Source organism: Culex quinquefasciatus, chromosome 3 (genome assembly GCF_015732765.1).
Source record: "Culex quinquefasciatus strain JHB chromosome 3, VPISU_Cqui_1.0_pri_paternal, whole genome shotgun sequence".
NCBI classification, from domain to species: Eukaryota; Metazoa; Arthropoda; class Insecta; order Diptera; family Culicidae; genus Culex; species Culex quinquefasciatus.
Window position 1 is genome coordinate 177691310 of NC_051863.1, and position 25611 is coordinate 177716920.

General features: G+C 33.7%; 2 protein-coding genes across 2 annotated transcripts in view; one reads left to right on the forward strand and one right to left on the reverse strand.

Moving 5' to 3' along the window:
* Positions 1-25611, forward strand: part of LOC119769401 (protein Lilipod) — a 44967-nt gene that overhangs the window by 8657 nt on the left and 10699 nt on the right. The window contains exons 2-5 of the mRNA XM_038261593.1: positions 16928-17052; positions 17233-17372; positions 17428-17658; positions 21837-21905. Of these exons, the coding sequence (XP_038117521.1) occupies positions 16928-17052; positions 17233-17372; positions 17428-17658; positions 21837-21905 (565 nt within the window). The remainder of the gene's footprint in view (positions 1-16927; positions 17053-17232; positions 17373-17427; positions 17659-21836; positions 21906-25611) is intronic.
* LOC119769402 (tetratricopeptide repeat protein 12) lies at positions 22169-23211 on the reverse strand. The gene is made up of 2 exons (XM_038261594.1): positions 22996-23211; positions 22169-22928 (listed from the first exon to the last, which is right to left on the reverse strand). The coding sequence occupies exons 1-2, from the start codon at positions 23151-23153 to the stop codon at positions 22220-22222; spliced, it is 867 nt and encodes a 288-aa protein (XP_038117522.1). The 5' UTR covers positions 23154-23211; the 3' UTR covers positions 22169-22219.

Consider the following 25611-nt stretch of genomic DNA (forward strand, 5'->3'; position numbering starts at 1 on the left):
TCAAAAGGTTCTCAATCATGAATTTACAAAAAATACTGTTTGGCGGGCCTTCAGGAGCTTGTTCCGGTGGACTTATCGACACAACGCTGATCTGATTGAAGGATACTCGTCACTCTCGCTCTAGTGAATATTTATCCACCTCGAAAAAAAACCTCAGAAAACTCGGGAGAATGAGTGAAAACCCGGGAAAGTAGGAAAAGGAATTTTTTTTTTCTTTGCCATCCTAAATGCAAAAATCTGAAAATATGCTTGATTAAAACAAATGCTTTGTCTGTTCTGTACTTTTGTGCTAAAGGAAAAATAATTTCAAATTTCAAGCCTAATTTTCAACAATTTCAAGCAAAAAGTATCACAAAAGACAACTAATCCGATCATCCCAATAACATTCTTCCATAACAAAAAATGTTATTCCCAAGACCAATAACAAATTTTGTTATGGTAACATAAACTGTTATTCAACTCTTATTCAAAAATGATTGTTTCAAGAAGAATCCATAAACTTTTTGTTATTCCAACAGAATTTGTTATTGAAATGGCATGAATTTTGTTATTACCGTCTGCCCGGGATAACCAATTGATAGCCGAGCCCAAAGTAAATGAATAAAATGTTTTCATACAAAAATTACTTTTGTAAAAGAACTTAAAACTAATAACTTTTCAGGATCAAGTCAATATTTAAAAAAATAAGTGTATACAAAAACAAGAAAAATAAGTTTCTTTTTTTTTTAATTGTTATTCTCAAAAAAAAATTATTACACACAGTTGAAAAAATCGCTCAAAACTATGTATGGCTTTTACAAAAACAATTATTGGTTAATAAACTGAAGAAAAAAACTGAATTGAACTCAACATAACCCGAGCAGACGGAAATAACTTGGGAAGGTCAGTTTTTGATATTGTGAGAAGATCGAAATATGTTATTGGGATGATCGGATTAGTTGTTAAAATAACAAAAATCAAAGATTTGTTCGAAGAATAACTTAAACTGTTATTATGTTGTTATTGCAATAACAAACCAATAACACAGAAGGAATCATGAAGGAATAACAAAAAATGTTATTGAACTGGTATGTCTTCATAACAAAAAAAAAGTTATTGTTTTGGTTTATTTGTAATTTGCAAATAAACCTGCAGTTGCCATAACTCTTCTGTACTAGTCAGGGCTGCAGAGTCGGGTACCTCCAAGCGACTTTGAATCCATACTTTGAAGACAACTCCGATTCTGGATGCAGGATGACGTCATAACGACGACTTCAGCTCTCCAAAAATGCCCGACTTCACAGATTCCGACTCCAAGTAAAAGTTGCTGAAAATTTGCTGAATCCAATGCAGTCTCCGAGGTCTCACTCCAGCTCGAACTTCAACGCCAGCTCCGACTTCCTGGCTCTGTGAAAATAATACCAGTTTTTGTTGTTCACACTTCAAAAATTCTCAATAAATAAATCAATTCCGTTAGGGAACAAAACAAAATTTAAAAAAAAATGAACTCTCAAAAGTTATTTTTATCGGATTAATTTTAGCTTTAAACCCCATTTCATGGTGAAATAAATGACCCCGATGAAATTGGTCAAAATTATTTCATAGTTCTAGCCAATTTTAGTAAAATCCCTTAGGGGGTATATCAAATAATTAAAAAAAATCAACTTCCAAAATTTCAACTTTTTAAAATAATTTTAGCTTAAGGACCCCATTTCATGGCCAAAATAATGACCCCGATGAAATTGGTCAAAATTATTTCATAATTCTAGCCAATTTTAGTAAAATCCCTTAGGGGGTATATCAAATAATTAAAAAAAATCAACTTCCAAAATTTCAACTTTTTAGAATAATTTAAGCTTAAGGACCTCATTTCATGGCCAAAATATTGACCCCGACGAAATTGGTCAAAATAATCCCATAGTTCTAACCATTTTAAACAAAGTCCTTTAGGGGGCATATCAAATAATTAAAAAAAATCAACTTCCAAAATTTCAACTTTTTAGAATAATTTTAGCTTAAGGACCCCATTTCATGGCCAAAATAATGACCCCGACGAAATTAGACAAAATTATTCCAAAGATCTAAACATATTTAACAAAAGAAAAAATAATAACAGATTGTGTTATGGACACTTAGAAACTTTTCCATTTATGCGATTTATGGTAATTTTATTTCTAAGTCAGTATACCGAAAGAATAACAAATTTTGTTATTAGGAGAGTTTTTGAAATGTATAACATTTCCTCTTTTTAGCGTGTTATTAAACATTTTCAATATAATATCACTTCAATACCAAATTTTGTTATTTTATCAGAAACTGTTATTTTTTTCTTTTTCTTGAAGTTGAACTTCAGGATAAACTAATAACACTTTTTATTATTTTAACAGGATTTTTTATTGAAATATTATTAATTTTGTTATTACCGTCTGCCCGGGAAGTTTGGCTTTTAAACATTTCCACATTGCACAGTGGTCCAGATTGCAAAATTAAGTGGAAATGGATTTTCCGAAAAATGGTTCGGTTTTGGAGCTTTGGTGTCTTCAGAAGAGTTGTTGCATATGGAAAGGGGCAACTTTTGGTTTGGTTGAAAATTAGGGTGGTTCACGATTAGGGTGATTTTGAAAATCTAACTTTACAGAAATATTTTTGGGAATTTTTTCGTCTTCTAAAAAGTTGACGGGCTTGCCAATCCAAGCAACTTTGTCGAAGACACCAAAATTTTATCTCGTAATCTACGCCTTCTACGACAAAATATATAGAAAGCATCTGAGCAAACCTTCAAATACCACTTCCGAAAAGTGGTATTCGGAGCACTTTTAGAGCTCTAAAAAACAAACATTTTTATTATCTGACAAGTCAATTTGGACTTAAGGGTCAAAAGTTACAGCGATTTTAAGGTAAAAAAGATGCAAATTTAAAACTTAAATATCTCGAAAAGGCGCAAGCCAAATTTTAAGCACTAGGCTGCATTTGAAAGAAGAGATCCAGCACTACAAACGCTGAAAAAATCTCAGGGGTGTTTTTCTTTAAACTCGAGATATCTTTATTTGAAAAAGTCTAATTTTCAAGGGAAAACCTTATGGGACCACCCTAACGAATTTCGAAAATTGTCCAAATATATGTTTTTCCATGTAATTTTGCCCGCTGAATCTGAATCTGCCCTCAGAATTGACCCAAAGTGTCGAAAAATCGATTTTTGGTCATATTTTGGGTTTCCATGTAAAATTATTATAAAATTGGTCATATTTTGGGTTTCCATGTAAAATTACTATTTAAACCCAAAATATGACCAAAAATCGATTTTCGACACTTTGGGTCAATTCTGAGGGCAGATTCATATTCAGCGGGCAAAATTACATGGAAAAACATATATTTGGACAATTTTCGAAATTCGTTAGGGTGGTCCCATAAGGTTTTCCCTTGAAAATTAGACTTTTTCAAATAAAGATATCTCGAGTTTAAAGAAAAACACCCCTGAGATTTTTTCAGCGTTTGTAGTGCTGGATCTCTTCTTTCAAATGCAGCCTAGTGCTTAAAATTTGGCTTGCGCCTTTTTGAGATATTTAAGTTTTAAATTTGCATCTTTTTTACCTTAAAATCGCTGTAACTTTTGACCCTTAAGTCCAAATTGACTTGTCAGATAATAAAAATGTTTGTTTTTTAGAGCTCTAAAAGTGCTCCGAATACCACTTTTCGGAAGTGGTATTTGGAGGTTTGCTCAGATGCTTTCTATATATTTTGTCGTAGAAGGCGTAGATTACGAGATAAAATTTTGGTGTCTTCGACAAAGTTGCTTGGATTGGCAAACCCGTCAGCTTTCTAGAAGACGAAAAAATTCCCAAAAATATTTCTGTAAAGTTAGATTTCCAAAATCACCCTAATCGTGAACCACCCTAATTTTCAACCAAACCAAAAGTTGCCCCTTTCCATATGCAACAACTCTTCTGAAGACACCAAAGCTCCAAAACTTAACCATTTTTCGGAAAATCCATTTTCCACTTAATTTTGCAATCTGGACCACTGTGCATTGTTTTAAGTTGCAAAAACAAACACTGAAAAAAAAATTAAAGCTTGTTTATCAAGTAATTTAGAAATCTCGATTTCTAAATTATTTGATTTCTTTCAAAATTTTCGAAAGGTCTTTTTTTAGTTAGTTAGGGTTTCAGATCAAGAACCGTTCAAAGTTCGCTTCTGCTTTTAAAAATTTATAGTTAATCTATAAAAAAAAAACCAAATTATCTCTAGTAAAAATTCAGAAATTTAACTCAGGTATGATTTAAAAGCTTGGAATTAAGCAATTCTTTAGCATTTCACAAAAACAAAATCTGTTTCAAAGTTTTGTTTTTTTGTGATTTGGATGAAACTTTCGATTCAATTAAACCGTTTTGCATCATTGTTTATTACTTTTTTTTGTTTTTCCACACAAGTATCTATACAAATTTAGGTGCAGTACTCAGGAAAGTACTATGCTCATATTCTAAAACTGTATCTTGAGAAGGTATTTACTGATCGTTTTGGTGTCTTTTGAAAAGTTATCCCGAACAGACGGTAATAACAAAAAATGTTATGGAATATTCTTGCAAAATCCATTTTTGCATGAGAGTTGAATAGCAGTTTCTGTTATCATAACAAAATTTGTTATTAGTCTGATATTGATTTAATACAAAAACAACTTTGGAATAACATTTTTTGTTATGGAAAAATACCGCCAACTGTTGTTGCGATGGTCGGATTAGTTGTTAAAATAACAAAAAATAATAACAAAGACTTGTTTGAAGAATAACTAAAAATTTTATAAGTCTGTTATTACAATAACAATCCAATAACAAATAATTCATAACGACGAATAACAAATTTTGTTATAAATAACATAAAATGTTATTGGCTCAGTATTTTCAAATAACAAAAAATGTTATTCCAAAGATATTACCGTCCACTCGGGATAGGTTATGATTAGGAAACGGAAAAAAGCCATTTTATAGACTTTTTATCCCCAAAAAATCGATTTTGACAAACTTTACCCCATTCGATTTTTTTAAAACATGTTTTAGTGGTTGTGGTTGCCACACTTTAGAGCTATAGACGTTTTGTTTTCATCAAGTTATACTTTTTTAAAGTACTATTTTTTAGAAAGTAACGATAATTTACCCAAAAAGCATCCAAAAATCATTTTTTTAAGCGAATTTGGAATCAAAAAGTTTTTGGGTGAATTTTCGATTAAATGCACTGAAAAAGTCCATCTCTGATAAAAAAAAAGAAAATCTTCCTCAAAATCAAAAAATGCAACGAAAAGTCAATTTGCGCAAACGTACATATATGCTCAATTTGGCTTTGGAAATTTCAGGGAAAGTTCTTTCTAGTCTCGAGGGAAACCCGGGAAAATTTAAAACGTTCTTTTTAAATTTAACACCCATTCTAAAGTACAAAGTTCGTCAACCATCCATAAATTGTAACTGATGGTGAAAGCATTGGTTTCCGTATCGCGACAGCTCACGTCACAATGTGTAAAATCAATAAACCAATCAAAGCAAATCCATAGTTAGAGATATGCACATGAATATCAAAAATGCATCCCTTCGTTTGATGAATGCAGTACGTGCAATTCTGCAAAATGCAAACAAACAAACTATCAATAAGCAACTCCAAAAGCGTAACAAAATAATGGCTTTCACTTTACTTGCTCTGACCTCACACCTGTTAAATAATTTTTGCTGTTGTTTGATTTGGTACGATTTGCACCTTGCTGATTAGCGGTTTAGTCCAAAGTTGTGGTGATTTAATCCAATTTTTAAGAAACTATGCCTAAACTTGTAGTTCCAACCAATTTAACAGCACACTTCTCTATTATGTTAAGTATTCATGAAAACCCCACTCATAAGTGTTGACACACGACGCCTCTTTTTCCGTTTGGAAGTCGAGTTTTACAATGTGTGTGTGGAGTATGTGGGTCAGACCGGTTCGACTCAAGTTCATTGACTGGCGCCCAGCCATCCAAACCAATGGCCCTATTTAGAGCCAGAGGTGGAAACATTCAAGACTTTTTTTCTTTTTCTCTCCTTTGCGTGACTCACGAAGACCTATTTGCGTCTGAACACTGCAACAACCAGAGCAGAGTCGACGACGACGTCAACCTGTAAAGCGATAACCGTAATCGCTGCTCATTACAGAGAGGGGAGACTCCAATATGGGACCGATGTTTGGACGGTGTTTTCCAATATAATTGGCTGTTGACGATTGAAAGTGCACTTTGAAACGCGAACTTGAACGTGAAAAAGTTAATCAAACTGGGAGGGGTTTGCTATAGGGGAACTATACCCTTTCTCAGCCTATTTCTATTATCGGCCTATCAGCACTTTGGTCATGAATTACAGCTTAAATAAAGTGTTTTTGACTGTTTCAAAGCAATAAATAGCTCAAATAAAAGTGGAAGCAACTCTTCATTGTTGATACATCTGAAAATGTTGATTTAATAGCGGAAAACGGCAAAAGTGATGAGAATTGGTCGAATGGCTTAGTGTGATTAAAATGGGTATATTTCCCCTATTTAGAATTATTTTTAACATTTCAATACACTTAATACCGATATTTTCAGTTTGTGGTTTTCGACTTGTGCGCAGTGCATTTGATTGTCTTCAGCGGGATGTGAAACCTGAGCTTGATATTTACGTAAACTGGCGGATGATGGTTCCGACCGGTGTGTACCAGTTCGGAGCATAAATGGAGATAACTTGTTCCGACGAGGTTCAACGTCGCATAACTGTATCCAGGGATATTACAACAGAAATGGTTGAAGTCTTGAAAATTCAAATGAAAAATAAAGGCGTTCATCTCAAAACAAGGTGATCAATCTCAGTAGGAAACTCGAAACCAGCCAGAAAACCTCCAACAAAGTGCCAATCAAAAACCACAAACTGCACATTTTTAATGCCAGACACCCTGCTCCAAACCTCCAGCATCCAGCGGTTGCATCCGCTAACTCTCGTTTCAATTCAGTGATTCAACTGAATTCCTCACAAGGGCTCCGCGTCCAAGAGTACAAAATTTTGTTGTTTTCAACCGCGAAACAGCGAAACATCATCGACTACAAATATTCCGTCTAATGGATTGTTTGCCGAAGCTGTAGGAAACACATGTCCGAGCTTAATTGAACGCCGTTTTGAAAGAATTAACAGAACACGGTAGTGAAAACTGCCACAAGTAAAACATCAAGTTCAAGTAAAAGAGAAAGGTCTACAGAGTGAAATTGAACGCGCGCGCAAATTTCCCCCATTCAAGCGCGTCAACCTATGCGCATCTCTCTGGGAAAGTCAATTTCACCGCAGTTCATACTGCTACGGGGGTTTGGCTACAACCTTCGAGCCATCACCCAGCATCAGATTCGCGAGATTTTTTTACGCGTGTCGAAAGTCACGGCGAGGAAGCAAATTTAGAAGTTTGCGCGTAATCTTCTGCTGGCTCGTGTTGCGGTGATCTTTGCACTCGCGCTTAGTGTGGAAAGTATTGTTTGGCAACTTGCAAAAATAAAATGAAATGCTCAAAAATGCGAAAGCGTAAAGAAATCGAAAATGTATACCTAACAACATTAACATGAAAATGGTACATTTCACCAAAAAAAAGTAGGAGAAATATACCCTTTCCAATCAAACACCTATCTTCGTCATATGGAGAGTTTGATGCTCGATTTAAGCTTCAAAAATATTATTTAGGCTTTAAACTTACCAGCAACAGTACCACCTCGATTAAGCACGATTTGCGAGACCATTTCTCACCATTTCGGTGGCACACACATCCACACGCAAGATGAGAGGTTAACTGCTCAACGAAAGTCGCCATCAATATCTTTTCACTTACGCTAACGATATCAAAGCGCTTAAGATATAAAATTGCTTCCAACTACCGGCAACATGTTCTTTTGCACATTAGTTAGTCACTCACTTCAAAAATAATCCATGTTTCGATCTAAATAATTAGCAAGCGCCATAAAAAACAAACGCGCCAAGTCTTTTGACGTTTGACTTTTGACGACCCATTCCAATCGAAGGCTGAAGAAAACCGAGCGAGAAACGAAGGCAAATAAAGAACAAAGGGTGGCCACCAACACCACCAGCAGCGCCTGCTGGAGTGAGCCAGTGATGCCAGGAAAATTTCTCTATAAATGCTACTTTTCATGAGTGTTCGCTTAAAATTTCATCAATTTTGGCAGCACTAAGCAGACCCAAAAGAGTGCTGGAAGAAAAAAAAAGAACTAAGCTGAAAATAGGACAATGGGCGTGGCTCAATGCACTCGACTGATTAGAATGCATTTTGAAAATATTTGTTTCAAATGCTTGTAAAAGGAAAAGAATAACTTTTTAGGAAAAGTAAAAATAAACAGAAATGTTCACAAAAAGTTGCTCTACTCGTCGGAGTACTTGCTTTTAGTAAATTTCAAGGAACGCTCCAGATTATCCAGCATCATTCAAACACGACCGCTTATTAGGCTTAATATGGGTATATTTCCCCCACTTTTCGATTGAAATTCGATTTTGCTCAAAAAGGCGATTTAAAAAAAATTGTCCATGTTTTGCAAGTTTTACTACTTTTACATTGAGTTTTTTTCGTGACAAAAATAAAAATTAGATCTCACTAGGTTTTTTGGTCAAATTTTCCCTAGTTTTTGTTAAATTGTTTTTGGAGAACCTTCGGTTTATGAAAAGGAAATAGTTGCAAGAAATACCAAATCTCTATGAACCTGCCATTATCACAAACTGTAAAATTGTTATTTCGGTAAATAAAATTATTTGAATTGAATATTAAAAAAAATGTTTTCATACGATCTCAAAGAAGATTATCAACGGAAAACACAAATGGATTTTAGTTGATTAAACAACATTTTGCCCTTTTGAAATGTCTGTCTTGATTTAAAAAAATATTTTTTTCGAAAAGTTCGGAAAATATCACGAATGTTTCATATGTTGACATTGAAAATCGGACCATTAGTTGCTGAGATATCGACATTAGAAAATGGTGGGTTGTTTGAGTGAGACTTAAAAACTCAATTTTCCTGTTTTTAAATCTTTGCATGGCAATATTTCAATAACTAAGGGTCGTATCAACAAAGTTTAAAAAGCAAAATATAGAGAATTTCCTCAGTTTAAAAAAAAATATTTTCAAAAGTGGGCAAACACGGTCATTAATTAAAAAAAAATGAATAGCTGTGACTATTTTCAAAAAAGTTACCTAAACATGGCTATAACTTGAAAACGGTGCACTGCCGTTCTACGCATAATTGTCCCATGTTCAAAAAAGTTCAACTGAGAAAAACGCGACTAAAATTTTTCGATCGATTTCTGTGTTTCTACGCAAAATTGTCTCGAGGGTTCTTATTCATCCATCTTATTGATCCTCTTGCTATACAGTATGTAAACAAGACTCAATGCTTCGTATAACTAATGATTCCGTGAAAGAAAATACTTGGTGGGACAATTATGTGTAGAAGTGTAACGATGACACAAACAGACTTGGTGTTGTTTTTGATGAGTTTCCAAACAAAGTACTAAATTTTATGGGTTTTTTCGAAAAGTATACGACAAACTAAACTCAAAAATGTCAAAAGTTCAAAATCGTCAAAAAATGACATGGGACAATTAAGCTTAGAACGGCAGTGCACTTAATCAAAATTTAACTAAAGTACGTTTTGACTGCAAATTCGATTTTACATCGAAAAATTAAGTTTAAAAATATCTGCGACCAATTTTTCGATTTTATGAAAAAATCAGTATTGATTCAAAAGTTCATAACTCGGTCGAAGATGTTTTGCCCGTTCTATAAATTTCTGAAAAAAAAAATTAACGTGCATCTTTTTTTTCAGTGTAGTCCTAATCCTTACAACTTTGCCGAAGACACCAAATCGATCAAAAATTCCTTCAAAAGATACAGATTTTTTAATTTTCATATATCCTTTTTGTATGGGCATTTGGCAAAATGGCTTCTTTGGGTATACCAAAGGCACCAAAAAAAATTCATCCGGATTAAAAAATACAGAAATATTGAGCGACCGAAATCTCAGAGAATTGCTCAAACGGAACAAAACGGCTTCTTTTGACATTAGAAATCCCTTACGAATTTTAATTTCGATTAAAAAAAATCCTTTAACAATCAAATAAAAAAGCATAGTTGTATTATTTTTCAGTTTGTGGTTATCAATTTATTAAAAATATCAGCTAAATGGAATCTGACTAACTGAACTGTTCAAATTTTAAGTAGCTATTTTAAGATACATAATTTTGTATCAATTTTGTTAAGTGGATTTTTTAGTAAGATCATCGCTAATATTTTTGAGGTTTGTTTTTTGCTTTGAAAGTGCTCAATTTTTTAAAAAAATGCAATATCATCTAGGGTCCATTTAACCCCAATTCCGCTATAAAAGCATTTTTGGCCATGTCCAAATGTTAGGTCAGATTTTACAAATCTGAAAATATTTTTATCGTAAAAAATCCGACACTTTTACATGAGAATGACGATTTGCACTTGATAGTTTAACACATTTATGTTGATAAAAATAAAAATTATGTAAAATGCAGTTTATTCTGCGTTTGGGAAAATTTACCCAAGACTGATTCTTCAATCTTTTTATTTTGTTTAATTTCTATTTCACCCTAAATGTGGCAAACAATCAAGTGCAAATCGTCATTCTTATGTAAAAATGTCTGATCTTTACGGTAAAAATATTTCAGATTTTTTAAATCTGACCTAACATTTGAAAACGGCCAAAAATGCTTTTATAGTAGAATTGGGGTTAAATGGGCACTTGATGATTTTTGCGGTGCAAGTGGTTATTTTAACTGGATTCTTGGGACATTTTCACATAAGTTAAGTGCATTTTGGATGGCCGCATAAAGCCTCCGCTCTAAATAAAGACCGATTTTCAAGAAAAAAATTAAAAAATGGGGAATTGGGGCAAAATGGACCTTTTGCCTTTTGAAAAAACAACTATTTTTTTACTATTTTGGAGTATTTTGGGCTAATTTTGAAAAAAATCTGTTAGTAGTTGAAGGTTGTAGCAAAATAGATAGTAATTTTGTATAATCTCTAAAGCTAATTATTTTTTACAAAAAAAAAATCTTTCACCCTCAGCGTCCGGAATGATGAGCCGTCGACATTTGAGCCGCGGCATCACTTCTAGAGGTCAGAGACGGTGGGAAAAATGTGTGCTTCCGTTACTCGCTTGACAACAATCAGCGCGAAACAATCGACCGACGACGAGAGACGTCGAAAAGTTGGCGCCATTCGTTAGGCAGGAGTCACTGTGGGTGACAATGATTTAGAAGTTTGTTTTGTTGTAGAGCAACATCAAGCTTTGGTTTACTTTGAAACAGCTGCTCATAGTGGTTCGTACCGGGCAACATGTGAATAAATCATAAAAAGTAAACCAACCATCGTGATTCATCACCTGGAAGCTTGCCAATTTACTGTTTGCTACTGAATTTGGCAATCGTCAAAAAAAAAACAAACAAAATGCATCCAATCTTTTTCACTTTACTCTTTCTTGTGCACATATCGTGCAACAGTACACAGTAAATTGGCCTAACTGTGCTCCAACTGAACTTGTGAACGCCCATGTTGGCAAAAGGAAAAGCAGCAAAAATGTGTGGGGAAACCTGATTTTGTTGGTTTCGAATTAAAACACTTTTTAAAGCTGGCTTCTTATATCACCTGCGAAGATTAACACCATTATCGGTGCGTTAACAGTAAACACACTAAAAGATGAAATAGTTTTTGCTCGACTGAAGCCGTGAAATGTTGGGCGTTGTTCATGAACCTGAATTACACCCATTTTTTGCTTCTCCGTACTGCCTTGAAACGATTTATTAAAATAAATATAAATTTATCAAAAGCAGGGGCTTGGCGCGGAAAATCTGCCACAATGAGCGGTTGTTGATCCCCGCAGTACTGCTGAATTTCCACGTATGTGTTGTAGGCACGAATGCAATCAGGCGGATAAATTTAAATACCTGCCCCGTACCGCGTGCATCGAAGATATTACGGCGGCGGCGTTGAGCAATTACACGCTAGGCAGACTGCAACGGGATGGGCGATTTGTAGTTCGTTGTTTGGATTAAGACTGCCGATTCTACTTTGTTTTGCCGGAATAATAATACAAACTTAACAATGCATCATTCCATTTTTTTCAGCTGGAAGGTGATTTTTAATGGGAATCATTTCCTGAGGTAGAGATAGAATTTGGAAACCATATTAGGAACACCATGAAAAAGGTGGTTTATTGAACATTTAAAATAAATCTCCACATTTGCACTTGACTCCTCTGGACTAATTTTGTCGCCAAACAACGCTCTTTCTCCTCTCGTTGAGTTTAAATTTTCCCAACAAAGCATACCTTCCCGATTTGTCACTGCTGTGCAGTGCAAAGTTCACTGTATCCCCTTGTTTGCTGCTTGTCCTACCATTTAGGAGAAATATACCTATCTTCGCCATATGGAGAGTTTGATGCTCGATTAATTACATCGGTACATGGAGCAATATTGATATCGAGAAGATCGACAGCCAGAGAGTCGACTGTATTTAGGCCATACAACCGCCTAGAGTAACCACGCAAATGTATGCCATTAATTGGCCAAAAAGAACAAATTTAATGCACTTTTGATCATAATTTCTATTTTGCGAAAACATTTCTCATCATTTTGTTTGCACCACACCCATCCACACGTTAGGTGAGATCCGAACCGCTTAACGAAAGTCGCCATCAATATCTTTTCATTTGCGCTAACGTTTTCATAGCACTTAAGATATGAAATTACTTCCAACTACCGGCAACATGTTCTTTTGCATATTAGCAGGGTCGCGCGGATGGCAATTTTGATAAATAAATTAATTGAGAGAGATAGAATTACTTTCAAGTTATTAAGAAAAATATTATCAGGAATTACGATAATTTGTTCTTTTCTTTGAATGCAAGAATATCATAATTTTTATTAATTGAAGTTTCTTCTGAAAATGTTTGTTTGTATTTTTGTTAAGTACGAAACGTCGAAAAATGAAGATGAAATTTATGTAGAAATTATTTTTGATATGTTTCTTGTCATTTATTAACATCTCCGGCTCAGAATATTTAATTTCATTTGAGTTTTGAGTAATGATTTTTAACCTTATTTATTTTTCATTTAATACTGGATTCATTCAATTTTTAATTTTGTAAATCAAATATTACAAATTTTTCCACATTAGAATGTGTAACAAAAACTATTATTGGGGCTTGTTCTGGTGGGCGCCAAATGTGAGCTTGTTTGTACGTAACATAAGCTGGCCTCCACTTTCGAATTTTGGAATGGAATTTAATCGGTAGAAATATTTTTTTCTAAATTTAAACATTCTTGGCAAAAATAAAAAATCAGAACATTCCAAATACAGAAATTAAAAATTTTAAAAAAATTGTTTGAATAGTTTTTATTATAACAAAAAAAATCAAAATACATATAATTGTTTTTAAATTTCTAAAATCGTAATTTAAAAATCTGAAATTTCGAAATTCAAAATTTTAGCATTCTGAAATTCAAAATTCCAAAAATTTGGGTAATCGAAAATTTGAAGATTTAAAAAAATCAAAATTAAAAAGTCAAAATTTAAAAACTCAAAAATATCAAATTCAAAACAACATAGAAAAAAAATCTCAAATCTAAAATAATTTTAGCATTCTTAAGCTTATAAATTCTAAAATTCTAAAATTCTTAAATTCTTAAATTCTTAAATTCTTAAATTCTTAAATTCTTAAATTCTTAAATTCTTAAATTCTTAAATTCTTAAATTCTTAAATTCTTAAATTCTTAAATTCTAAAATTCTAAAATTCTTAAATTCTTAAATTCTTAAATTCTTAAATTCTTAAATTCTTAAATTCTTAAATTCTTAAATTCTTAAATTCTTAAATTCTTAAATTCTTAAATTCTTAAATTCTTAAATTCTTAAATTCTTAAATTCTTAAATTCTTAAATTCTTAAATTCTTAAATTCTTAAATTCTTAAATTCTTAAATTCTTAAATTCTTAAATTCTTAAATTCTTAAATTCTTAAATTCTTAAATTCTTAAATTCTTAAATTCTTAAATTCTTAAATTCTTAAATTCTTAAATTCTTAAATTCTTAAATTCTTAAATTCTTAAATTCTTAAATTCTTAAATTCTTAAATTCTTAAATTCTTAAATTCTTAAATTCTTAAATTCTTAAATTCTTAAATTCTTAAATTCTTAAATTCTTAAATTCTTAAATTCTTAAATTCTTAAATTCTTAAATTCTTAAATTCTTAAATTCTTAAATTCTTAAATTCTTAAATTCTTAAATTCTTAAATTCTTAAATTCTTAAATTCTTAAATTCTTAAATTCTTAAATTCTTAAATTCTTAAATTCTTAAATTCTTAAATTCTTAAATTCTTAAATTCTTAAATTCTTAAATTCTTAAATTCTTAAATTCTTAAATTCTTAAATTCTTAAATTCTTAAATTCTTAAATTCTTAAATTCTTAAATTCTTAAATTCTTAAATTCTTAAATTCTTAAATTCTTAAATTCTTAAATTCTTAAATTCTTAAATTCTTAAATTCTTAAATTCTTAAATTCTTAAATTCTTAAATTCTTAAATTCTTAAATTCTTAAATTCTTAAATTCTTAAATTCTTAAATTCTTAAATTCTTAAATTCTTAAATTCTTAAATTCTTAAATTCTAAAATTCTAAAATTCTAAAATTCTAAAATTCTAAAATTCTAAAATTCTAAAATTCTAAAATTCTAAAATTCTAAAATTCTAAAATTCTGAAATGCTGAAATTCTTAAATTCTTAAATTCTTAAATTCTTAAATTCTTAAATTCTTAAATTCTTAAATTCTTAAATTCTTAAATTCTTAAATTCCTAAATTCTTAAATTCTTAAATTCTTAAATTCTTAAATTCTTAAATTCTTAAATTATTAAATTCTTAAATTCTTAAATTCTTAAATTCTTAAATTCTTAAATTCTTAAATTCTTAAATTCTTAAATTCTTAAATTCTTAAATTCTTAAATTCTTAAATTATTAAATTCTTAAATTTTTATATACTTAAATTCTTAAATTCTTAAATTCTTAAATTCTTAAATTCTTAAATTCTTAAATTCTTAAAGTCTTAAAGTCTTAAATTCTTAAATTCGTAAAATCTTAAATTCTTTAATGTTTTTGTTTTTAAAATCTTAGTTCTTAAATACTTAAATTCCACAATTTTTGAAGTCCTATTTTATGTATGAGGTTTTTAAATTATGAGAAGACATTATTTTAAATATCGGAAATTAAATTTCTTTCGGAGTGAAATTTTAGCGAGGATTTTGGATTACAAACTGTATAAAAATTTTTAGATTTTGAATATTTAGACTTTCGAAATTTAAAATTTTATCATATTACAATTTTAGATTTTGATTTAATTTTGAGGTTATATTTTTGAAGTTAATTTTTTAGGTTTTTAAATATTGTATTTTCTATTTTGAAAATTTTTTTTCATGACCCTTGCCTTGACCGTCTCTTGAGGATTTTTTTTAAATGGATTTATTGCTTTCATTCTTTTAGAGCCTTTAAACATAAAATGAGTTTTTTCAATCAAATACTTTCTGAATTAGTTTTTCTTCATTAAAAAATAAAATTTCTTAAATGTTGGTCGCGATATTTTTTTATATGGCGTGGATTTCGCGCGGTTTCGGATTTTAGGTCGGCGCGGATTTGGCGCGGATTTTTTTTCCGACTCTCCCGTAACAACCCTGCATTAGTTAGACACTCACTTGAAAAAATATCCCAAAACATGTAAATAATTAGCAAGTGCCATCAAAAAAACAATCGCGCCGAGTCACTTGACGTTTATACCTATTCAAATCGAAGGCTGAAGAAAACCGAGCAAGCGGCGAAGGCAAATAAAGAACAAAGGGTGGCCACCAACACCACCAGCAGTGCCTGTTGGAGTAAGCCAGTGATGCCAGGAAACATTCTGGAAATGCTACTTTTCGTGAGTGTCCACTTAAAATTTCGTCACAAATGGCAGCACTAAGCAGACCCAACAGAGCGCTGGAAGAAAAAAGAACTATGCTGAAAATAGAAAAATGGGCGGGGCCCAGTGCATTCTCGTCAGATTAGAATACCCTTGGGAATTTTTATTTAAGTGCTTGTCAAAGGAACAGAATAACTTTCAGTAAAAGTCGAATTATTCAGAAATGTTGCTCTACTGGTTGGTGCACTTGGTTTTAGTAAATTCTATGGAACACTCCAGATTATCCAGGATCATTCAAACACGACCACTTATTAGGCTTAAAATTGGTATATTCCCCCTAAGTTATTTGGTCACGAGTCGCGATTCACTTTCTTCAGTGCGGCGCCCCCCTCCGACTCAACCACAATGCCAAGCGCCCTCAGGAAGCAGTAATTTTAGACCAAATATTTGCAAGTTTCTACCACTGACTGATCTTGGTGTCACTCGCACTTCACTGCCAACTCATTGGACATTTCGACTGTAGAGGGAAATTTGTTATGACTTAAACAATAATTACTAAATAATTTGATTACAATTTTGCTCGAGATACAATTCCAATTTTACGAGTAAGACTAAAAATAAGGCGTTTCCAATGTGCCCTCTTTTGAAATGTTACTCTCGCACGCTGCTACAGTTCATTCAGCAAAACAGCCATTGACTGTCGCTCAAAGTCCAATGACCCCCGTCTTTTCGATCCAACTGAACTTTGTCACCAAACACTACTCCCAAGTCTAGAGTATTTAGTTCTTGATCTTTTGGCATTGTCTGGGCGAAATCGTTGGCATCGGCCAAATGGCTCAGCTTTGTGGTGGCGCAAAGTTGCATTATTCATCGAACAAAAAAAGTGATCTTGTTATGCAAAACCCCTGCATCGTCTTCAATAACTCAATTGTTTACGCTGTTTTTGTTTCGTCTTGTTTCAGATTTTCCTGCTACTGTTTCTGCTGCTTTACCTCGGCAGTTTTGCCCTGATCGGTCGGTTTAGGCGGCGCGACCGTGAAGACCTATTCTCCACAGACGACGACGAGATTACTGTTTATAGAATTAGGTGAGTACCCAGTTGCTGCAATTGCAATTTCAAATCCATAAATACTGCTGCTATTATTTCAGACATGAGTGCAATTCGACTATATGACGCGATGAATTGAACAACGTTGTTCGAATTCAAACAACAATCGCAATTGTTTGCGACTCCATCTAATTTGTCAATTTCCCCCCATTTTTTTAGTTTATGGTTGTGCACCTTCTCGCTGGCCGTGGCCGTGGGTGCGGCCCTGCTCCTCCCAATATCGATCGCCAGCAACGAAGTCCTGCTGCTGTACCCCAACAGTTATTACGTCAAGTGGCTCAACAGTTCGCTGATTCAAGGTGAGGGCGACCCGTCCTGGCGGTAGAATTTTCTGTTAATTTCAATTTCTATTAGGCCTCTGGAACCACGTGTTCCTGTTTTCGAATCTGGCGCTGTTTGTGCTGCTACCGTTTGCCTACCTCTTCACCGAGTCGTCCGGCTTCAGCGGGCACAAGAAGGGCGTGATGGCGCGGGTGTACGAAACGTTCACCGTGTTCTCTCTGCTGGCGTTCATCGTGTTCGGCATGACCTACGTGGTGTCGGCGCTGCGCGACCCCGAGCGCAACTCCTTCCAGGCGCTGTTTAGTGAGTATTTTGGATACATTTCTTGTGGTATAAACCTTACACTAATAAAACTCTTTTCTGATCAAAGGAAAATCTAGGTTTTTAAACGTTTTCCCTTTAAACAGAAAAAAAAAAAATTATAAAAAAATCATAAAAAATAAAAAGTAAAAAAATAGTGTTTGCGGTGATGAACATTGGAATTCCATAAAAGTTCAAAATATTTTTCATCGATCCAAAACATGCTAATAGTAGTTTAAGCAACAAGTTGCAAAAAGAGGATTTTTTTCAGCACGAGTCGTACACTTATCCAACGAGGTTCACCGAGTTGGATAAATACGAAGAGTGCTGAAAAAATCAAGTTTTGTCCATACAACATTTTTTGCAATTCCGAAAAACACCCATTGAGTGAAATTTTATGTAAAATTTTCATGTATTTTGTCAATAAATCGTTTAAATCTAAAAAATGTTGAAAAGTGTTGCTTTTCGATACAAGTGCTGAAAAGTTCAACTTTTCAGCACCCATTTCAGTGTTTAAAAGTAGAACTTTTCAGCATTTATTGTAAAAAGTGTTGCTATTCGATTTTGTTATTTTTGGTACAGAAAAGTAGGCTTTTTCGTCGTTCAAGAATGACAGGAAAAGTAAGTAGTTTCACGACGGAATTGCAAAAAAATAATTATCAATGCAGAATAGGGCATTTTAGTATGTTTTCAGTTGATTAAACTTCTATTTCCATTGAAATAGAATAGGCGACATAAACTTTGAAAAATAATTGCGAGGGCCTTATCTAGAAGCTGCTTAAAATAAATGCATCTATTTGTTATTTTAAGTCCAGACTTGGTCCAGACTCGATAATCTAAATCATGAACAAAAAAATCGTATTTTTATTTTCTTACTTAACATCAAATTCGAATTCTGCAATCCCATTTTAGTCAAATTAAATGATTGATGCCAGTAAAACAAAAACAAATCCATTTTTTTGGATTTAAAAAATTCTTAATCACTTCAGAGTACTAAAGCTCAACAATTAAAAATAAGACAAAGAAAAAAAACGTGATTCGATTATCCGAAGTGAAATTTAACTGTATTTTAACATTTGATGTTGATTATTTCAGATTATTCAATGGAATATTTTTCCTGATTTTCCTCACGTTACATGAAATTTGCTCATCGTTTTCAAAAAGAAGTTCTAAATTTGTCATGCATTTTTACCACTTGGCCAAAAATGTCAGTAAAAAATCATATGGTGTGTTGTGTGTGAATTTAAAAATCATAGTTTCAATACACCGAGGAGCAATTCGGCAATACATTATTTTAAGTTTTGCTTAATTTCACGGTATTTACCAAATTTCAGAGCCAAGGGCAAATTTTACGGAATTTGCGGATTCCGCGAAATCGCGAAAAATCACTTATAACAGTGCTAAAAAGTTGAACATTTCAGCACTTATTTCGAAAAGTAATTCACGACGTAATCCTGAATCAAAGTAACAAAAGTTTAACTGAAAAATCCTGTTCAAAAGTGTTTTTTGGAATTGTTCAAAAATGTTTCATGTAACTCGTTGTAAAACTTTGTCAATTTGTCACAATTGTTTGTTTAAAATCTGCGGTTTTTTCTGAACTAAAAAAAGCCGAAGATTTTGAAACCCAAAAAGTTTTGATCTATCTGTGCAAAATCTTGACAAAACGATTTCTGATAATTTCATCTAACGAAGATTTCGGGAAACGGTTCGGTGAATAAATACCTATATTTATAAGACATTATCAAATCTAATGCTAGTTTTTTTTTGCAAGCTATTTTCCCATGAAAGTCCAACTAATAACCTGTCATTAGCATCCGAAAGAGCTGGTCTAGAAAAAAATGCTGCTGCTTCAAAATATAAAATTTTGGAACCAACTAGCGGCTTGGACCACTATAATGACACCAACGCTTCAGCTCAGAAATTTTGTGCCATTTTAAAACGCCGAGTTTTAACATTCATATGGTTTCTAACTTGTCAAAGTTTGTTGAAATCTTCTTTTCGAGATACTTTGAACACTTCCCAAAAATTTTTAGAATATTCCAAGCCATTCCGTTCGGTAATGAATCCTATTTTAAATGTTCAAACTATCAATGTAACCAGTTTTACTGGAAAAAAAGTCTTCGCTAAAAAACTGCATTTCCTCCTGATTTCTAGAATAAAGTACTGTGTTTTTTGGTTTTTTTCTGAAAGAGCTCACGATTTTGAACCAAACTGCATCAATAACTCAAAAATAACGAAAATGCAAACGGGAAATGTATGCAAAAAGAGGCAATAAAGTTGTTTTTCCTTGAATTTGATTTTTCCTTAAAATAAATTTAAACTTTAAAATATTGACAAATTAATTAATCAGCCTGAATTTTTAAAATTAAATATCAAATGCACAACATTAAAAAGAAAACTTGATAAATCATTCTTTTTTGAATAAACTATTCATTTTTTTATTTCATTTTTTTTTTGAAGGCTTATTGCTGTCCTCAGGCGCTTCATTAAAAAAAAAATAACCTATGTTATTTTTAACTCGTTTTAAATTCTTTTCCTATTGAATTCAATGATCAAACTCAATGTTTGACAATGCTCAAAATGAATCATAAAATTTTATTTATTTTTGAGTTTTGTTTTGATTTTTGATTAAATGTTTTCTCTTTTTTCGACATTATGAGTGCTTCCATGCCTCAAGTACATTTTTGCCTTCCTCACCTTACTGAGGAAAGGCTATAAAATCACTCGAAAAATGAACTTCTTAATTTGACCTCGTAGACCCACCTTCACGTATACCTATCGACTCAGAATCAAATTCTGAGCAAATGTCTGTGTGTGTGTGTGTGTGTGTGTGTAGGGATGTGGGTCTGTGCACCAAAAAATATGCACTCGATTATCTCAGCACTGGCTTAACCGATTTGGACCGTTTTGGTCTCATTCGATTTGTCTTGGGGTCCCATAAGTCCCTATTGAAAATTATGAAGTTTAGTAAAGTACTTCAAAAGTTATGCTAAAAAAACGATTTTGGCGTATGTCCGGAAGATTGTAAAAAGGGTGGTTTTTGTAAGAAACCCTGTCATGTTATACATTTTCAGAAAGGTATTAAAAAGACCTTTCCAATGAGCCTAAAACATCAAGGATCTGACAATCCTATCAAAAGTTATTAGCACTTAAGTGTTATTTATACACTTTTTGGAGGCCGGATCTCAGATATTTCAATGACAATGATGTCCGGGTCCATCTTGCGACCCATCGTTAGTTAGATAATCGAAAGACCTTTCAAATGAGCCTAAAACATCAAGGATCTGACAATCCTATCAAAAGTTATTGACACTTAAGTGTTATTTATACAATTTTTGGAGGCCGGATCTCAGATATTTCAGTAAAAATGATGTCCGGGTCCATCATGCGACCCATCGTTAGTTAGATAATCGAAAGACCTTTCAAATGAGCCTAAAACATCAAGGATCTGACAACCCTATTAAAAGTTATTGGCACTTAAGTGTTATTTATACACTTTTTAGAGGTTTGATTTCAGATATTGTGATAAAAATATTGTCTGAATCTTCCATGCGAACTATCGTTGGATAGGTATTTTTTATCAGACCTTGCCGATGAGCCAGAAATATTGATGGTCTTCGAACCATATCAAAAGAAATGAGTAATAAAGTTGATTTGTTAAACATGTTAAGGGGGAATGTTGCTATTTTTACTGAATGTATTGACTTTATGAATATGAGGAAGGCACCAACCACCTAAAGGTGGATTAAGTAACGTTTTTTTCTATGAATTTGTTATTTAGAAAGTTTCTTTTTTTTACAGTTTTGTTAATACTGGTTCATTTTTTGAGTGAGATATTCTAATTATGTAGGGTTCTGGTTAAGTTGGGAATAAAAAAATATTTTAGTGGCCACCCTGAGATGCTATGGTCAATTGTAAATTCAGGCCTTTGCAAATATTTTTTTTTTCTAATTTGATGTCACCCCCGCCCTTTCCATCCACCATAATATTGTTATGTATTAAACATGTTTTTTTATGTTTTTAGATTTAAATTTACATCTCCAAAACCTTAAATTTGTGTAAAATTTCTCGATTCATATTGTTATCTTAATTTTTCCAACTCGGAGCTCCTCGATACAACAAACTGTGGCCAATTTTTTAGATAGCTTTACTAATTTTTCTTTCTCTATCTTCTCTTCCAGATTTAGGAAAATATCATCTGCCATTCTTATACTCATGTGTATCATTTTTAGGAGTACTTTTACTATTAGGTAAGTACCGAAGGCGCTCAGTACATGGTCCACAAAGGACCAACTTTTCCCCCACCTAACGTCAATCAGCTGCCACCTTTGCTTTTAACCACAAACACCTACCATGTCAGTTTCCCATCTCCCAACGCTGCCTGCGAACCATGTAAAAGTTACAAAAACCAACTTCCTCTACACGCCATGTTTTGTCGATAAACCACACACTTTTCGGTTGCGCCAAAGTAACAACCACAACACGGTTTTGTCATCCAACAAAGTTCACGACATAACTTCAGTGCAATTTATTGAGCTCACGCAACACACAAAACCAACTCTCTCTAAGAATCATTTGAAGAATTTGATTGTACATCATCCATGGGAAGGGGTCGCTCTGCGGTATCACCACCATCACCGCCACCACCGGCGGCCCCGGATTCCTCAGTCTCTGGTTCCTCGCTCGTCGTCGTAGCTGCTGCTGCCGCGGCCTTAGTCTTTCCCTCAATCTCCAGCACGATCCGATCGATGTAGTCCAACTCTTTGGGGTTGTGCTTCTTCGCTTCGGCGATGCTCTTCTCGTACGCTCGAGTTTCTCCCAGCAGGAAGTACCCTTGGGCGCGGTAGACCCACGATCGCAGGTTCTTCTCGTCCAGCTTGCTGATCACAAAGTCGCAGTCTATGATGGCTCGCTTGCAGAGCTTAATCTTGATGTAGGCCAACGCACGGTTGTTGTACAGAATCGGACTGTCACGGATCTGGTCGATGGCCTTGGTGTACATGCTGATGCTCTTTTCGTACTCGCCGCGGCGGAACGCCAGGTTTCCCGCCCTCCTCAAACCCTGAGCAGTTTGCTCTCGTTCTTTACGCTCCGATGCACGCCGAGCCGCGTCCCGTTCCATTTCGGCCATAAACGCAAACTTGTCCTGCATCGGACGGTCCAGCGAGTCCTCGTCTCCCTTCCGGTTGATGACGGTTCGTTCCTGGTTCACGCGCACGATAAAATTATCCACGTCGATCTTCTCCAGCTCCTTCTTGTCATCGCCCAGGAAGCTGTCCCCAAGAAAAAGAGTGTGTCCATCAATCAACACCCAAATTCAAAAAAGTCTCCAGTTCTTACCTCTCGGCGAACGCAACGCCCATCTGCTCCTTGGTCTTGTCCCCGCTGGTCATCATGCTGAGGATCTTCATCACCTCGTCCACCTTGCTCATCGACGCCTCAAAGTCTTCGTCGTCCACCGAACGGCGGTTCGTCCCTGCTGCTGGCGTAGTAGACATGGTATCGGTTTGAACTGCCGACGCGGTCTGACGAGTGAGGTTGTTGTTTTGCGCCAGGGCCAGGTGGTTATTTTGGTTTGTTTTGACTCGACTCGGGAACTGGAAGGACTCGGGGAGGACAGCAAAAAATAACAACCGGCGTGTTGCCAAGGAAGCGCGCAAAGGTTGCTTGCCGGGTACCGTCTATGAGCGAGTTTGGGAGGATTTTAGAAAGTTGTTTTTTGTTTATTTATGTATGCTTTCAAATAAATATTTCAAGAGTTTTTTTTTTTTTGAAAAGGTGCAAAAGGTGTTGTAAACATAGAAAATTCCATGGTTTATATTACATTTTCAAAAATTCTAGACCAAATACATTTTTTTAAATGTAGTTGATTATCATTTTGCCTTGCTAAACCAATTATCAATTTTATACAGTCGACTCTCTTTCTGTCGATATTGAAGGGACCGTCGAGAGCAGATGGTATCAAATTATAGAACGAAAAAATCAAAACATGCTATTGAAGAGATTGACAAATTAGTTGATAGATGGAGCAATATTGATATCGAGAATATCGACAGCCAGAAAGCCGACTGTATTTTACACCACCGAGCGATCTTCGTCATCTCAATATTTCCCTATCTATCGATAGTTTCTTCAAATTGCGTACTTCGGTTCACTTTGATCTCGATCTTGATCTCTCTCTGTCCTCTCTAGCTCGAAAAACCTCTTCCTCGATGGTCCTTTGGATTTCATTTGGCCAAAAAAAAAAAATTCTCTTTGTCAATATTTTCTTTATCTTATCGTCGAATCACTAGACGGGACAGTTTCGGACTTTAAAATGTTAAAACATCTCTCCCCCCACTTCGTCTCAAAATCCAGCTGCCGCTTTGTTCCATTCCCCATTGCCATTTCCAAGAACTCCATTCCTTTTTGTTGTATTATTTGCAAACAAAATTTTTTTTTATTGTTTTCTCGAAAATTGCAAAAATTCTCAGACATTTACAAGACATTGGAAAAATAAAATAAAAAAACCCACAAACTTTTGCATCTGCTCGAATTTCAATAATTCAAACAAAGTTTATGATTCAAAAACTTTTCAGTTTTGAAGGAATACTAAAATTAAAAAAATAGAACTCCTCATGATTGAAACAATCCCAAAACTCCAGAAAAACCTTCAAAAAACTTCCAGAAAAATCTTCAAAAATGTTTAAAAAATGTGAAAACTTGCGCTTTATTTCAAAATAATGAAAAAAACCAAATAACTACAAATAAAAATAACTTCGAAGAAATGCAAAATAATCACACCAAAGCTCCCAAGCTTGAAAAAAAGGAGAGTTTCCATTAAAATTGATAAAAAAGTGTTTTAATTTTTAAGAACTGCAGCAGATTCTACGTAATATTAAATGCTTGGCCCTTTTGAAATGTCAGTCTTGATTTAAACAAAAAATATATTGTTTTCGAAAAGATCGGAAAATTTCACAGATGTTTAATGTTTTAACATTGAAAATCGGACCATTAGTAGCTGAGATATCGACATTCGAAAATAGCGGGTTGGTTGGGTGAGACTTACAAAACATCAATTTTCCCGTTTTTAAATCTTTGCATGGCAATATCTCAGCAACTGAGGTTTGTACCAACAAAGTTCATAAAAGCAAAATATAGAAAATTTTCTCAGCTTCGGCACCAATTTGATTTTACATCGAAAAATGAAGTTGAACAAATTTTGAGATCAATATTTTGATTAAAAAAAAATCAGTATTGATTAAAAAATTCATAACTCGGTCAAAGACTGTTTTCCGTTCTGGAAATTTCATCAGAAAATTAAAAAATTAAAATAGTGTTTTTTTGCAAATCAAGTTTTAGTGATAAAAAGGTGCAGGTGGTTATGTTACACATGACCAGTATGACAAAGAACTTTGCAAGATGATTGTTGAAATTTTCGATAAGAATGTCCGGTCCAAATTTCCCCATGATTCCCTTATAATTACATAAGACAACTCTTTTGTGAATAGTTTTAAGACATAATATCAACGTCCTATCGAACTAAGGGGACGGAAATTGCAAATGGAGCTGCAATAGAAATCAAGGTGAAATCAATCGACTTTCCCTCACCACTCGAAAGTTATCAAGATGCGGAAATGTGTTTGCAAGGCTGTTGCAAGCAATTGGCGGCAGCAAAGTAAATTTCAACAGCAAACATTAAAACTGCCCTTTCAAGGGCTCTAATTGAATTCGAAATAGTTATTCTATATTTCCAGAAACAGAATTTTGCCGCGGCACAATAAAAGGCAATCGCAGTAATCGATTTATTACTTCCTGCGTAAAATAAGCGATTTATTTTAACTGCGTAACTTCAGATAATGGTCAGATGCATGTGCAGTATCAAAAACCATAAAGTTTGATACCCATATTGCCCTAACTCTTATGGTTCGGCAAATGTCCCCTCATCGGAACATCCGCGGGGCCTCCGGCCACTCC

Bases quoted from the DNA above. Each gene is read 5' to 3' on its own strand.
- LOC119769402 (XM_038261594.1), bottom strand. From the start codon at position 23,153: ATGTCTACTACGCCAGCAGCAGGGACGAACCGCCGTTCGGTGGACGAC. The intron at 22,929-22,995 runs GTAAGAACTGGA...TCTTGGGGACAG, and splicing joins GGCGTTGCGTTCGCCGAGAG to CTTCCTGGGCGATGACAAGA.